The sequence below is a fragment of the Indicator indicator genome, chromosome 8 (genome assembly GCF_027791375.1).
Source record: "Indicator indicator isolate 239-I01 chromosome 8, UM_Iind_1.1, whole genome shotgun sequence".
In the NCBI taxonomy this organism is placed as follows: domain Eukaryota; kingdom Metazoa; phylum Chordata; class Aves; order Piciformes; family Indicatoridae; genus Indicator; species Indicator indicator.
The window spans coordinates 6,377,937-6,393,452 of record NC_072017.1 but is presented as its reverse complement, the minus strand read 5'-3'; the positions used below and the strand labels follow the sequence as shown (position 1 = coordinate 6,393,452).

At 47.0% G+C, this 15,516-nt stretch overlaps 1 protein-coding gene across 2 annotated transcripts; it reads right to left on the bottom strand.

The window, feature by feature from the left end:
* Positions 1-3,305: 3,305 nt before the first annotated feature.
* On the bottom strand, positions 3,306-12,441 carry RBM47 (RNA binding motif protein 47). 2 transcript variants are annotated; one of them, XM_054383009.1, is made up of 4 exons: positions 11,292-12,441; positions 9,337-9,543; positions 5,644-5,846; positions 3,306-3,563 (listed from the first exon to the last, which is right to left on the bottom strand). In XM_054383009.1, exons 1-4 carry the CDS (start codon positions 12,418-12,420, stop codon positions 3,306-3,308), a joined length of 1,797 nt encoding a protein of 598 aa, XP_054238984.1. In that variant the 5' UTR covers positions 12,421-12,441. The 2 variants fall into 2 exon arrangements, with proteins under 2 accessions (XP_054238984.1, XP_054238983.1); XM_054383008.1 differs by lacking the exon at positions 9,337-9,543 and having other exon boundaries at positions 11,292-12,420.
* Positions 12,442-15,516: the final 3,075 nt, after the last annotated feature.

Here is a 15,516-nt window from a genome sequence, read left to right as displayed (position 1 = left end):
TGCAATCCTACCACTACTGCTAAGATACCACCACTAAACTCCTTCCCTAAGCACCACATCCACGTGTCTTTTAAATACCTACACCTTTTAAATGACTCCAGCACTTCCCTGAGCAGCCTTTTCCAATGCTTGATAACCTTTTCTGTGAAGATTTTTTCCCTAATACCCAACCTGAACGCAACCTGGCACAACCTGAGGCTGTTCTCTTCTTTTTGGGATTACTCATTAGCGCTAGTCCCTGCCTTGGTGTCCAACACTGGCTATGGTGCCCCTTTCCCCTCCTGTCCCAAAAACCCTCTCCCCACCTTGGAAGGGAGCTCAGCCTCGGTGAAGTGGCTATACCTGGCAGTGAGATGTTGCAATGAAATAACAGTCTCCAATTTTAAAGAATGCTTTATTCACTACATCCTAGAAATGTACCGTAAATGGAGCAAGAACTAAATAAACTCAGAGGGTTCTGACAGTAGAGAGAACAGAGATACAATAAAACACCTAAAATAACAGCTCTTTTGATAATAAGGCACACTAGTTCTCTTTTGCTTTTTTTTTGTTTTTTTTCTTCTTTTCCTTTTTTTCTTCTTTCTTTGAATAGTTTGTTCTTAACCTAAAGATGTTCACATTTCAAGTTACCAGACTCACCTCAGTAGTAGTGTACATGAAATGGTTTAGAAACAAGTGTAAAAGGCACTGGTGGAAGGTTCAGTGTGACCTGGTTGCCTGCATCTCCATGTCCTGCCTGTGTCTTCAGGTCCTGCTTCTGCCTCAGCACAGGCAGCACCGACCCATGGCCTGGGACCCCTCAAGGTTTGCCCTTCTTGTGTCCTTTCTCTCCCTGCAACTTCTGTGAGCACCAGGGTCCTTGTCCTGCTGCTGAGGATGGGATTGAGTGGGAAGGGAGCCATCAGTCTTCACCCCACCTATGTGGGTTGGTAATGATGTAGGAATGGAAAGGGGCTGGCAGAGACCCAAACCACTTGACTGCCTTTTCCTGACCCCAGGGGTTTTGTGGAGAGCCCATGGACCCTCAGCAGCATTTAGCGTAGAGCCGTTCGAGGCCTTAGCTGGAGGAGGCAGCACTGGCTGCCCAGCTTCTGCCTTGGGCTGTTGCCCAAATCACCTCCTCTGTCCCTACAAAGGGGAAGGACCTCAAGGTGTGCTTTCAGAAGCACAAGGAGAGACAATAAACTTCTCCCAGGAAAGGGTGCGGAGGGGCAGAGTCCGACCTAATGGTTAACCTCACAGTGCTTTTGCTCACGGGTTGATGAGGTTAAGGAGAACTCAGACTGGCTGAGCAAGAGCACCTAGAAACCAGCTGCTCAAGTTTGAGGCAAGGGGGGGGGGGGGAAGTGTATTAAGAGGTCACTTAACTGAGCTGGACGTGGTCTAGAAGTGGTTCAGTTTTCAAAAATATATTCAATACAAAACCCCTTTGGTTAAGTTACAGAAAGCAAAGGCACATTATTTACTCTATTCCTGCTTTGCACCTCATGCCACCAGAGCTGTGTTTGCAGGGCTGATGCACTCCATACAATGGGCAAAATATTTCTTTAGCTTTTCGTCTATATTTTACATTCACTGCACTACTAAATAAAAAGCCTTTAAACAGGCCACAAAACACTGCAATAATATATTTACTTCTTAATAAAACAAACTTTTTTTTTTAATAACATCGCAATAAAAGGCTTTGTTTGTTTGTTTGTTTTGTGGCAAACCACATACCATGTAAATCTGCAACATAAAATGACTTTAAAAATGTATATTAAAAAGATATTTACAAGCTCTATGTCTTAGAAATCGTCAGGTCTAACCGCTCCCACCCCTGATGTGCATGTACAACTCCAGTTGCAGAGGAGGGGAATTAAGCTTCGAAGGGAGACCAGGAAGGGAGGCTAGCCCTGGTTAACTAATTCCAGTATCTCTACCACCCCTAGTACCTCAGAAATTTCTCATGAAACATGATGAAAGCAATGGGTAAGCAACGCTGTGCTTCCTCTTGGCAGGAGCGTGCCTGCTCTGGCTGACAGCAGCATACATTCTCAGTCACCACAAGATATACTTCAAAGAATAACATGAAGAGCCTTGAAGAAGAGCCTTGAAGAAGAGCCTAAGGTTTATACTGGATGAACATCTCAGTCAAGACACCTCGTGCGAAATATCAGCTACTCATAGATTCATAGAATGGTTCGGGTTGGAAGGGACCTTGAAGATCCATCTAGTTCCAACCCCCACTGGCATTGGCAGGGACACCTTCCGCCGGACCAGAATGCTCAAGGCCTCATCCAACCTGGCCTTGAACACCTCCAGGGAGAAAGCATCCATGACCTCTGCAGGCAACCTGTTCCAGTGTCTCACCACCCTTATTTGTTTCTGCACATGCTCCAACTATGAGTGGCTTCAATAAATAGAAAATCCAGTTAAGGACAACTCAGAGCTTTGCCTTTGCTTAACACCAGCCTGCAAATCACACTGTGAAGAGGTCTGTGTGAGGAGGCTTTTTCTTTTTTTTTCCTCTTTCTCCCACAGAGGTAATATAAGTTACTTCTCATTTCAAAGAAGCATGAGCAGATTGAATTAATGCCAGCACAAAAATGCAGAGGTCTTGCACATATTTTTTTCAAATTGCACTTTCCAGTATAAATTTTTAAATAAGATACTTGTTGTTTTTTTTCTCTTTTTCTTAAAAAAAAAAAAAAAACAAGCCTAAGGTATGTATTCTTTAAATATTGAATATATTCTTCAAAATATATTGTTAAAACTTTCCCTACCTGCTCAGGTGTGCTTTTTTTTTTTTTTATATATAGCTGATATATTATTAAAGGCACTACAAAATAGACATCTCTGGAGTGCAGAAGTCACTAAAAAATAACCTTCATACCACAAATATATTGAAAATATAACTGCTAAAAAAACCCAACCAAACAAACCAAAGCAAAACAAACCAAAGCAAAACAAAACAAAACCCAAACAAACCATAATAAAGACCTTATGCAACCCCACTGGGATGCATATAAATGCAGGTCAGTGGTGGGCTGGGTGCAATGAGGTCCTTTAGAAATGTATGAATACGTGTTAAGTTTTAAAAACAGCCTAAAAAAGTTAGTTGAAACTTCAAGCATAGAAAATATTTTGAACACGTTTTTTCTTTTTCTCTCTCTCTCTCTTTTTTTTTTTTTTCCTATGACAATTCTTCACTTTTCTGCATCGGTTTACCGAGCTCCACGGTTTACTCCCCCTCTCAGCCCAGTTCTTTCTTCATAAATAGTAAAGTGTTCCTTCAGTGTGTGTTTCGCCGCCGCCTGACAGTCTCAGTACGTCTGGTAGACGTCGTGGATGGGGACCTGGATGGTGGCAGCAGGGAAGGCTGGGGGGATGTAGCCGGCGTACCCCCCGTAGGCGGCGGCGGCGGCGGCGGCAGCGGCGGCGGCGTTCTTCTGTAGCGTGGCGATCGTCGCGGTGGCTGCGGCCGGCGCAGCGAACGGCACGTAACTTGTCCCGTAAATGCCGGCGGCGGGGATCCGCTGTACGTTGGGAGCCATGGTGTACACTGGTGTGATGGGGCGGCCCTGCAAGGAAAGCATCGCCTTCAGACCTCAAAGAAAGCGGTTGAGCCGCCGCGGTATCCCCCTTCCACCTGCTGAGTTGCCAACGGCCCCGGAAGGCGAGGTGACGGATGGGAGGGAGGCAGCACATGTTGAGCTTGTCCACTAGCACCTCCCAAGTCCTTCTTTTGAGAGCAGCTCTGATGAAAAGGACTTGGGGGTGCCGGTGGATGTGAAGCTCAACAGGAGTCACCAGTGTGCACCTGCAGCCCAGAATTCAAATCATACCCTGGGCTGCATCAAGAGAAGCATAGCCAGCAGGTCGAGGGAGGTGATTCTCCCCCTCTACTCTGCTCTGGTGAGACCCCACCTGGAGTACTGCGTCCAGTTCTGGAGCCCCTAGTACAAGAAGGATATGATCATGCTGGCAAGTGTCCAGAGAAGGGCCATGAGGATGATCAGAGGGCTGGAGCTCCTCTCCTATGAGGATAGATTGAGAGATTTGGGGCTATTCAGTGTGGAGAAGAGAAGGCTCTGAGGAGACCTTATTGTGACCTTCCAATATCTGAAGGGGGCCTACAGGAAAGCTGGGGAGGGACTTTTTAGGATAATGATAGGACTAGGGGGAATGGAATAAAAATAGAAAAAATGGTACATTCAGATTGGATATTAGGAAGAAATTCTTCACCATGAGGGTGGTGAGACACTGGAACAGGTTGCCCGGGGAGGTGGTGGAAGCCTCATCCCTGGAGGTTTTTAAGGCCAGGCTGGATGTGTCTCTGAGCAACCTGATGTAGTGTGAGGTGTCCCTGCCCTTGCCAGGGGGGTTGGAACTGGCTGATCCTTGAGGTCCCTTCCAACCCTAACAATTCTATGATTCTGTGTGCTCTGCTGAATGAGAGTTATGCCATTGTGGTGGGTTGAAATTACCCCCCAAAATAAAATTGCAAGACTACCCCAGTTGGAAAGCAAACGAAGCTATATTTACAAGCAGACTAAAATCTATAACTATTAAATGCAATGAATATGTACAAAATATGCAATGTTAAGGTATATTTACCATTTATAAATAACACAAGAACCCCCATGGACAGAACCAGGGGGAAATTAACAGTAGAAGAAAGACATTGAGGTCCTGGAGTGTGTCCAGAGAAGACGAGTGAGTCCTCTGAGGGGTTTGGAAGGCATGTCAAATGAGGACTGGCTGAGGGAACTGGGGCTGTTTGGTTTGGAGAAGAGAAAGCTAAGGGGAGATCTTATTTCTGCCTACAACTACCTGAAAGTAGGTTGGAGTGAGGCTGGCGTTGGTCTTTTCTCTCAAGTGTCTAGTGATAGGACAAGAGGAAATGGCCTCAGGTTGTGCCAGGGGAAGTTTAGGCTGGATATTAGAACAAACTTCTTGACTGAAAGAGTGATGAGGCATTGGAACAGGCTGCCTAGGGACATGGTGGAGTCACTGTCTTGGAGGTGACCAAGAAGTGTGTAGGTCACAGAATCACAGAATCAACCAGGTTGGAAAAGACCTCCAAGATCATCAAGTCCAACCTATCACCCAACCCTAAATAATCAACCAGACCATGTGTAACCAGACTTAGTGCCTCATCCAGTCTTAACACCTCCAGGGATATTGACCCCACCACCTCCCTGGGCAGCCCATTCCAATGGGAAATCTCTCTTTCTCTTTCTGTGAAGAACTTTTTTCTAAGATCAAGTCTAAACTTCCCCCTATACAGCTTGAGACTGTGTCCTCTTGTTCTGTTGCTGGTTGCCCGGGAGATGAGGCACTTCAGGATATGGTTTAGTGGTCACAGCAGTTGGGTTACAGTTGGACTTGATGATTTTAAATGTTTAATCCAAACTTTATGATTCTTTGATCATGGGGGGAGGGGCTGTTCCCTGTCTTCAAGGTTTGGGTCTCCCATAGTGGTGACAGGTGACATGAACTGCAAGGCTGTTGGGCATGGTAACATCCTCTACAGCATCTCCTGAACTGGAGCATGGCAAGAGGCCAGGCTTTCCCCTCACTGCAGGTATACAGGGCAGGATGTATGGGAAGCAGGGTGTGTGGGATGTAGAGGAAGCAGGACATAGGCTGTGAACTCACCTGGAAGGGGGGAGGTGTTGAGACAGCCGGTATCACGGCTGCAGCTGCGGCTGCTGCGGCAGCTGCTGCGCTGGCTGGGTCCTGCTGGACTGCTATAGGGTTGATGATGTGCTCAACAGGGTGGATTTTGCCATCTTCCATCATCTTGGCTGGCGGCGCAGCCTGAAACATGGAGTACTGGGCACCAATGGCAGGGATGGCCACTAGGAGAGACCAGACACATCAGGTGTGTTGGGAGAGGGTTTACCAGGACCTCATCTCAAGAAGCCCTCCCTCCTGGCTGCATCAGCTCTCCCACAGCTTTCATCAGGACTGGCAGCCCCATGTGCCAGTGAGGCACCTGGGACACCTCTGCACATCCCATGGGTGGGAGCACTGTGGCTGATAGGACAGTGATGGGGCTCAGTGCTGCCTGCTCTACTTAGCATTTCTCTCCATGCTCCCAGCATCACTGTCCCAGGGCCAGAGTCCTGCTGGGGACTAGGAGCTGTGACACAGATTTATAGAGCCCCTTCTAACAATTGCTGTCCTCCATGCTAGCCAAGAGTGTGCCCTGAGCACAGGGGTGGGTGGGAGCAGGTAGTGTCCCAGTGGGGTCCCTGCTTCAGCTGGGGGATTCAAGGGACTTGTAGATGCCATAGGCAGAGCTGCTTCTGGAAAGAAAAGTGTGGTTTGTACTGCAGAAGTTGCAGGCAGCAGCTGGTTCGGTGAACATGCTGCCCTTTGGCCAAGCTGTGAAAGATCAACTCATTTATTATTATGCATCTCCCAGGACTAACTTGGCTAAATATGTTTTATCTCATCTCTCTGCTACAAGATCAATCTCTATAATGACACCCAAAAAAAAAAAAAAAAAAAAAAAGGGAATTGCTCTTTAGATAATTCTACCTCAGGCCAAAATGGGACAATGCAAATAATTATAGCTCTGGTCTTTCAGACGAAGATGGGTGAGCCTGTATGTGGTCCAAAACAGAACTTCATGGCACTGCTTAGGGAAGAAGTGTTCTTTGGTGAACATGCCCGATGATCACAAGAACTGGACAAGAGCCAGCAAAGTATTCCTGCAGCCCAGAAGGTCAGCTGTATCCTAGGCTTCATCAAAAGAAATGTTGCCAGCAGGTCAAGGTAGCTGATTCTGTCTAACCAGTCTACTCTGGTGAGACCTCACCTGATGGACTGAGTTCAGCTCTGGGGATGTTAGCACGAAAACGACCTGGATTTGTTAGAGTGGGTTGAGAGAAAGGCCACAAAACTGATCAGAAGGCTAAAACACCTCTTCTATGAGGAAAAGCTGAGAATGTTGAGAGGAAGAGGCTCTGGGGAGACTTTATAATGGCTTCCCAATACTAAATGGGGCTTATAAGAAAGATGAAGACAGACTTTTTGGAGGGCCTGTAGCGACAGGACAAAGAATAACAGATTTAAACTGAAAGAAGGCAGATTGGACATAAGGATGGAATACATTATGATGAGGATGGTGAGACTTGGACGAGTTGCCCAGAGAAGTTGTGGATTCCCCATGATTTGAAGTGTTCAAGTTCAGGTTGGATGGAGCTCTGAGCATCTTGACCTGGTGAATATCCCTGCCAATCATGGGGAAGTTGGACTAGATGAACTTTGAAGGTCCTTTCCCACCCAAACCATTCTGTGATGCTGTGATTTCCATCGTTACCTCATAGTGCACACTTCAGCATTCAGCTTGTGAGCCTTTCAGCAGCAGGGTTATTTGTAAGGAAAATGGAGGAATTAATAAATGATGGACTAAGAGGTGATGCTGGCATCTATAGGCAGTGCAGCCTGTCAGTCAGAAAGGAAGCCAGATATGAAAGAATCCATTGAGAAGAAACTTTGCATCATGGAGGTGTGCAATTCTGCCTGTGAGAAGGACAAGTGCCAGCAGGCACTACACTCCTTTTGATCCTGGAGACCACAACAAGGGATTTCATCAGGTGCCTTTCGAGCAGAGATGTTTCCACTTCATTTTCCTCCAGCAGAGGCCTCCACCCATGAGTTTTCCCAGTTCCCCTTCCACACCAAGTCCACCTGGTCAGCTCCAATCAGTTTTACCACTGGTTTAAATAAGCTGTCTGAAGCAAAGGCAGAGAGCTTGTGTGCCCCACTCTGCAGTAACTTCTGGCAGAAAAGCACTAGCAGGCAGCTGGGGTACAGGGGTCACCTCTCAGGATCTCTTTCTAACCATTTGCAAAGAACTGAGCTTTAAGGTTGTCCTAAATGGTAGGAAACTTTGCAGAGTTCTATCTCTTTTGCTCTGGTTATGTGCTTTCATTTGCTATACCCTTTTAATAACAAAGGTAAATCTTGCATGTGGTACCTCTTACTAGATCTTCTCAGCTGGTTGGGGAAAACAGGCCAGCTGCTTCTGTGCTGGAAACACATGAGAGAGGAAGACCTGCTAAAGAGATCTGAATTTCAACATGCTTCAAGTGTAAAAGCATTTGATTTGAGCTTCAGGCCCTTGTTTGGCAGTCAGCTGAATGACAGACACCAACAGGCGTGCATTTCAGACCCCACTTTTCAAGCATCCTTTAGCAATACCTGGAATTCCTGAAGTCTCTGTGCAAACACACCTAGTGGGCATATTTTCTGCTTGTGAGTGGGTAGTTTTCTCAGAAAGTCTGATCTTCCTTTGGAAATGGCTCTAATCTGAACAGCCCTATTTTATCTCTAGATTTCTTCTCACATTGTCCCATCCAGCTGTTAGGAAGAACTCTTCACAGCCTTCATTAGATGCAGGCTGTAGTTTCCACTGACAGTACAGAACATGTTTTGGGAAACCTTTGTTATTAAACATCATTTAGGTCTTGCCCTTACAATTGCCTTGGAGAGAGGAATGAGAACTGAGGGCTTCTGCAAGAAGGCTTGCCCCTGTCACCTGCAAGGACCACCTTCTTCAGGCTGCATTTCCAAACAAAAACCTTTCCCAAGAGGATCTTGAGGAATTGCAGGGCTTCAGCCTTCACCCCATTCACCAAGGAAGGGCAAGGTCTGGATACTCAGATGAGGACGTGGCAGGAGGGGGTGATCTCTGCCCTGGCCCGTGGCCCAGCAGAGAGCTCTCCTGTAGATGTTGCACCACTGCAAGCCAACCCCCGAGGGCTCATTGCATTGCTCCTTTCCCATGCTGCTGATGGTGATGGAGGAGCTTGCTTCAGCCAGGGACTTTTCTGCAGTGAGAAAGCCCCAGGTCCTTTTCCCAGCCTCGCAGTACCAGACAAACGTGAGCTAAACTGGGGAGAGATATGACTTGGCTAGAAATGTGCGGTGGGAATCTCCCAGGGTGAAATCAGCATTGAAGAAATTAAAAGAAGGGAAGATTGCTCTTAGTCACCATGCTCTAGAGTACATGAATAGACGGAGAGGAAATCTGCTTTTACCTGAATAGATCCAAAAGGGAACAGGAGGGGTGGGCACAGCTTCAGCCTGTTTACTTCTGTCTGAAAAGCTCCCAGATGCTCAGGTCCCCTGTCCCACTGAGTGCCTCTTGTTTGTGGAAAGCCCATCCAGGGCCAGGAGGCATCTGGCCCAGGCAGAGTGCGGAGCCCTGGCTCCAGTGCTGTCCCCCACTTGCAGCCATGGGCTGGCCCTGGAAGGGTCTGTGCATGCATGACACAGGGCTTGGAGCAGGGGCTTGCCCACCACCTCTGCTTTCCTCCCCTCCCTGCACATACTAACCTGCACCAGGCTTAATGGCCACTGGATTGACTGCAGGTAACTCCAAGTTGGGTACCAGCTCGTATCCCTTCTCTTGCTGTTTTCCTTTGCCTTCGTGGTACCTGCTGTAGATGCCACGGCCAGCGGAGTATCCCCCCAGGTAGGAGCCCCTGGGGCCTGGGGCTCTGTTGCCAGCTGCACCTCGCCCTCTGCCTCGTATGCTGCCTGCTTATGATAACAACACAGGAGAGGGTGGTGAATAATGGAGAGTGACAGCCCCATGGGGAGCACAAAAAACCCCAGGCTGTGACTGGGAGGCACATGCTTAGAAATGAGGCTGCTGGTGTTAGTTTGATCTGAGTCTTAGTGACCTTTCTTAAGAAAACAGAAGAGTTTGACCTTAGAAGCACCGGGTAAGCCTACACGAGTTTTGCTCCTGATGGTTCTGACCATACATTAACTGCTTATTTATACTGCTGCCAAACCTCGTGGCCTGTGTTATGGGTATAATGCACACAGCAGAGAGAGTGGGGCTCCTCCAGCGTGAATTCTGTGCAGTAAGAACAGCTTCTGTTCTCAGCTGTCCTCCAGAGGAGACCCAGCCTCTCAGCTGGCTGTGATGGAACCCTGCAGAAATGGCCTGAAACTGCAGCTGGCCTTTGACCAACCATGTCCCACCACTGCACGTATTTTTATTAGTGTTGTTTGTTTTCTCTGCTGAATTATTGGCAATGTGAATATATTCCAAGTCCAAAAATATTTGCCTTTGCAACTCCACACAGGTTATGACAGTGCTTTGGATGCTGTGGTATTAATGTCTTCTAAGATGCCCCAACTGGGTATTTAAACTGTCAGTTAACTCCTTTGCAGTTCATTGCAAATACAAATCTGGAAATTGAGAAGAAGTTGAAATTCTTGATCAACCAGGGTTAAAAAATATTTCTTATGCTAAACTGCCTGTTATATGGAAACTTACATTAAATTTCAGGAAGCTGTAATTCCTAGATGCACAAGATAATTGCAATTATAACACCAGTTATAGATGCTGGAGGTTGTTTTTTTTTTTATGAATAACTGATTTGTGTACAATTTTTAGTGACTGTAACTGATAACTAATTAAAGTATACACAATTAAAAGAGAAATCATTCTGCATTCATGTGATTCCTTCTGCTCCTGGTTCTCAAGTGGCTTTATAAATGACACAGCACTGCTGTCATTTTAATGCAGAGGGCAGATAACAACTGGAGAGCTAACAGCTGAGATTTTTTCTGCCATCTCTCCCTTTGGATAACCAGGTCACCATACCCAAACCTCCAGGAGAAGTCTAAGGGAGCACTCTTTCAAACATAAGATCCATCTCTTTGGAAGGAGGTATCAGAAACTGGCATTTTTTGACTTAGTTCAGCACTCATGAAAACCAGATCACTCTCTTCCCCATCCTGTTCTTGATCTTTTAGCTCATTCTTAACCATATTTTTGATGCCTCCTTCATACTAGGCTGTACATTAGCAATTATTTATAGATAAGTATACTCTGTATAGTGTGTTTATAGAAAAGACAAGTGGTAATGAGCACAAGTTACTCCTGAGGAGATTCCAGTTGGACTCCAGAAGAAAGTCTTTCACCATGAGAAGAGTTGGAATAGTCTCCCAAGGGAATAATCTCCCAAGGGAAGTAGTGGATTCTCCTACATAGGACAGTTTAAAGACTCAGCTTGACAAGGTGTTGGGCCATCTGATTTCAGCCATGCTATTACCTAGAAAGGTTGGACCAGATGATCCTTGAGGTCCCTTGCAACCTGGCATTCTGTGATTCTATGATAAATTAAAATGAGACTGAACAGAAATACAAAGAAAAAAGTGTTAAAGGGAAAAAATGGCATAGCACCATCTGGCCTTTGGCTCAGGCAGACCTTGAGCTGCACCAGCCTGGAACAAAACCTGCCCAAGACATCCCCTAGCCCGTGCTTACTAACCTTTCACAAAGTAATCTCTGTTGGGGCCGATCAAGGCGTTGTATGGGTATCCATAATACGCTAGCGTGTACGGATCGCAAGAGTAAACATAATTGGGCTGCTGAGACACTTCTGGCGTGGCTGCAGCCCCGCCTTTTGCTGCTTTCTGGTAGCGAGTGTATTGCTCCTTGTCTACTGGCTTGGCTAAAGTAACCTCCAGGCACGAGCCTTCCAGTTCCACGCCGTTCAGGTTGTTCATGGCGTGGATGGCGTCTTCCCTGGTGGTAAAGTGCACAAAGGCGTAATCGCGGATCTTCTTCACCCGCTCCACGCAGCCAGGGTTAAACTGCCCGAACACCTTCTTGATGGTGTCCTCTGTGGTCTCAATCATTAAATTCCTCACGTAGAGGATTTTAACAGTCTCCATCACATCTTCGTCCACATCTATCTCTGGCTCTGCCCAGTCAACAGCAATCTGGTGTCCCCACAGCTGGATCCTTCCCGGCATCAGTTTCCTCCTGGCCATGGCTGCCGCTCGATGGCTCTCGTACTCCACAAAGGCAAAGCCCCTGTTCTTCATCTTGTCCGCGGCGCTGGCGTACACGATGACATCCAGCACTCCTTCCGTCACCTTGGCGATCTCCTCCAGGATCTCCTCTCTCTTCTTCATCTTGGGAATGCCTCCGATGAAGAGGCGGCAGTTATCCACGCTGCAGCAGACCCCCAGCAGCCTGCCGGGGCGGATCTCGTAGTTGTTGAGCTCCCTGACGGCGCGCTTAGCCTCATGCTTCTGGGTGTACATGACGAAGGCGTAGCCGCGGTTCTTGCCGTCGAAGTCCATCATCAGGCGCATCTCGTAGATGCGGCCGACCGACTCGAACACGGGGACGAGCTCGTCTTCGTAGACGTCACGGGGGATTTTGCCCACGAAGACTTCACAGCCACGAGGAGGGTGCAGGCCCTCCCAGCCGGGAGGAGGGCCGCCGTACTTGCGCTGCCCGTTCTCCTGGATCATGCTGTAGCCGGTGCGCTCCATGAGGGCCAGCAGAGCTGCCTCATTGGGTGCCCCGGCCACCCCTTCGGGGACTTTCGTGGTGGTCACATTGGAGGAATCGTTGCTCATCCTTGCAGTGGAGTCTTCAGCGGTCATGGTGTCAAACTCATTCACAGCCTGGTAAAGCCTGGGGAAAGGACAGATGGAGTGTGCTTGTTAGAAGCTGTTACCCACCCCCAGAATCCCACCCCTCTCTTAGGTCTTCCTGGAGTTGTTCTGCAAGTTCATTTCACTGACTTGGGCTGAGGCTGGAGAAGATCAGATGAATAGGGCTGTTTGGTTTGCAGAAGAGGAGGCTGAGGGGAGACCTCCTTGCTCTCTACAACTACCTGAAAGGACATTGTGGAGAGGTTGGTGCTGGTCTCTTCTCACAGGTAATCAGTGATAGAACAAGAGGGAATGGCCTCAAGCTATCACTGGGTAGGTTTAGATTGGACATTAGGAAAAAAATTTTCACAGCAAGAGTGGTCAGGGATTGGAATGTGCTGCCCAGGGAGGTGGTTGAGTGACCAAGCCTGGATGTGTTTAAAGGTGGTTTAGATACAGGGCTTGGGGATATGGTTTAGGGGTGAACTTTGTAGAGCAGGGTTATTGGTTGGACTTGATGATTCTGAGGGTCTTTTCCAACCTGAATGTTTCGGTGATTCTGTGAATTTCTGTGATGTTTCTGTGATTCTGTGAATGAGGCACAACAGCCTGAACCGCAGGGAAAGTGCATCCTGGATGTAGGCACTTTGAGGCTGGGGATTGAAGATCAGCTGTCTGTACCATGCCAGTACCAAGAAGTGCTGCCACAGAAGGCTGAACTTGCATGGATGGATGCCACCAAGCATCTCAAAACCTCAGGGAGGCTTATCTGCTCTTTGAAAGGGTAGGAATGATCTAATGCAGGACTGGGAAAGGAAAGATACTGCCATGAAGCTAGTGATTCCCACCTCCAGAGCCCTCTCCTCCCTCTCAGTCACAGGATGTTAGGGGTTGGAAGGGACCTCTGAAGACCATCAGGTCCAACCCCCCTGCCAGAGCAGGACCATAGGACCCATCACAGGTCACACAGGAATACATTCAGATGGGTCTTGAAAGTCTCCAGAGAAGGAGACTCCATAACCTCTCTGGGCAGCCTGTTCCAGAGCTCTGTGACCCAGTCATTCCTCAGTTAAACCACCTACTCCTGAACAGCCCAAGTGCCAGATGCCATACTCTGTTGAAAGATGGCAAACACATGAGAAGCACCAGGTGTGGTTTCTATTCCTTGCCGCTCTAGGCCTTTACAATAACTGTCAAATAGGAAATAATAAATACTCTTTAGCATCAGAGGGGACCAATCTTTGTTTTCTCCTGCAATAGGTGATCTGGCAAGCTTCTGAGTTGCCTGGTGCTTGTGGTACAACGTCTGGTGTGTTTGTCTCTTCCATTATTACAACAGGAGTTCACAGATGTTGAAGAGAATCACTCTCTTAGGACAGGCAACTTGCTTTAGAGCAAGGCACCAGCACAAGAAGAAGAAGGCACAGCTCAGAATCCTCGTTCTGCTTTGGAACACAGAGAGTGGGGAATGCAGACGTGCAGGAGATGACCATGCTAATAGCCACAACTGTGACACAGTGGCCTTCCTCTCTAAGCAGAATAGAATCAGACACTTTAGGATTCTGAAAGTAGTCAACTGTCTTCTGAAAGGAGTAATTGACTTTTAAAGCTGGAAAGGTCCATCAAACCATTTCATAGGAGTGACTGCATATGACACAGGCCATTGCATTTCATTGTTATTTGCACATGGAGTCCTACAACGTTTATCTGCGTAAATTGTGTCTTCCAGAAGGACCTTGATTTTAAGGAATCAAAGAGCTGTAGACTCCACCACTTCCCTCTGTGGCTTGCTTGCTGAACACTCCCTCAGACAAACAAGCATACTGCATTTCTAAGGGGAATTTGCCTGGTTTTTCCTTTCAGATAGGATTATTTGTTAAACCCTTCTCTGATAGACTAAAGAGACTTTCAAGACCCTTGCTTTTGCCTTATGATTATATTTAAGTTGTCTGATCGAGCCACAATTCTTTCTTTTTAATAAAACTTGCAGGTTGAACCCCTGAATTTCTTCACAGTCATTCTTTTAATAACAAAAATTGGTTTTGTAGCTCTCCCAACCCATTCTCTGGGCTTTTGGCCTTTTTCACTCTTGCTATATACAGGGATGAGGCTCATCCCTCTTTCTTCTCCCCACTTCTCTGTGTTACCAAACCCTATTTCTCCACATCTCACTAGCAAACCATGTTTTTGTGGGTTCTAACCCCAAATCCTTCCTAGAAGCACCACTTGCAGGGATTCTGACCAAAGCAGCAGACATACCTTACTGCTAAATGCCATAACCTTGTGGTCAGCCCTGTTCCAACTGCCTTTTGAGCAGATCCCAACTACTGAGGGCTACATCATTGGCTCCTCCTCATGTTTCCTTTTATGACTCCATCAGCCTTTGCATCATCCACTGATTTATTTGCATTTATGCCTTTTTTTTTTTCCTATGGGACTGTCAAAACCCACTGATTCCTAAAGGAAACTCTTCAAGCCACCTTAAAAATGCTCCCATCCTGGCCTTGACAGGTTTATTTCCCACTGATTCCTAAAGGAAACTTTTCAAACCACCTTAAAAATGCTCCCATGCTGGCCTTGACAGGTTTATTTTCCCAAAAAAAAAAAAAAAAAAAAAGGATAAATCTTCAGCCAGATTTATTTATTCTGTGTAGTTATGTTATTCAGGGGGACACAAGTTTCTCTCTGTCCCACAAGGGCTTGGCTATATACACTCTGTTAGAAGAATTTGGCCATTTTCTGTGCATTCATTACCATGCAGACAGGTTTTTCACTAGTATAGTAGGGATACAGGCCACAGAAATATGGTCACAAAATTTAGGCACCTAAGTGTGGTTTGTGTGGTTCACAAAAGCTGTTTAAATCCCAGTAACCTTAGTACCTCAGATTTTATTTTTTTCAGTGAAGCTCCTGAGCTGCCCAGAATTGTGCTGGTCTGTATCCAGAGATGCCTTTGCACCAGTCAGGGCAAACAACACTGTGCCTGGTTCAGCTCCTGAGTGTGCTTGGGATTGGGAAATTAGACCTCTAAACTTTGGTCTGTGGTAGGGTCTGATCCTCCAGGTGTGTTTGAGCTGTGGGTGCTGCACACTGATCCCTTTTAAT

Bases quoted from the DNA above. Each gene is read 5' to 3' on its own strand.
- RBM47 (XM_054383009.1), bottom strand. From the start codon at position 12,420: ATGACCGCTGAAGACTCCACTGCAAGGATGAGCAACGATTCCTCCAAT. The intron at 9,544-11,291 runs GTTAGTAAGCAC...TGTTATCATAAG, and splicing joins CAGAGATTACTTTGTGAAAG to CAGGCAGCATACGAGGCAGA. The intron at 3,564-5,643 runs GTGAGTTCACAG...CTTTCCTTGCAG, and splicing joins CAACACCTCCCCCCTTCCAG to GGCCGCCCCATCACACCAGT.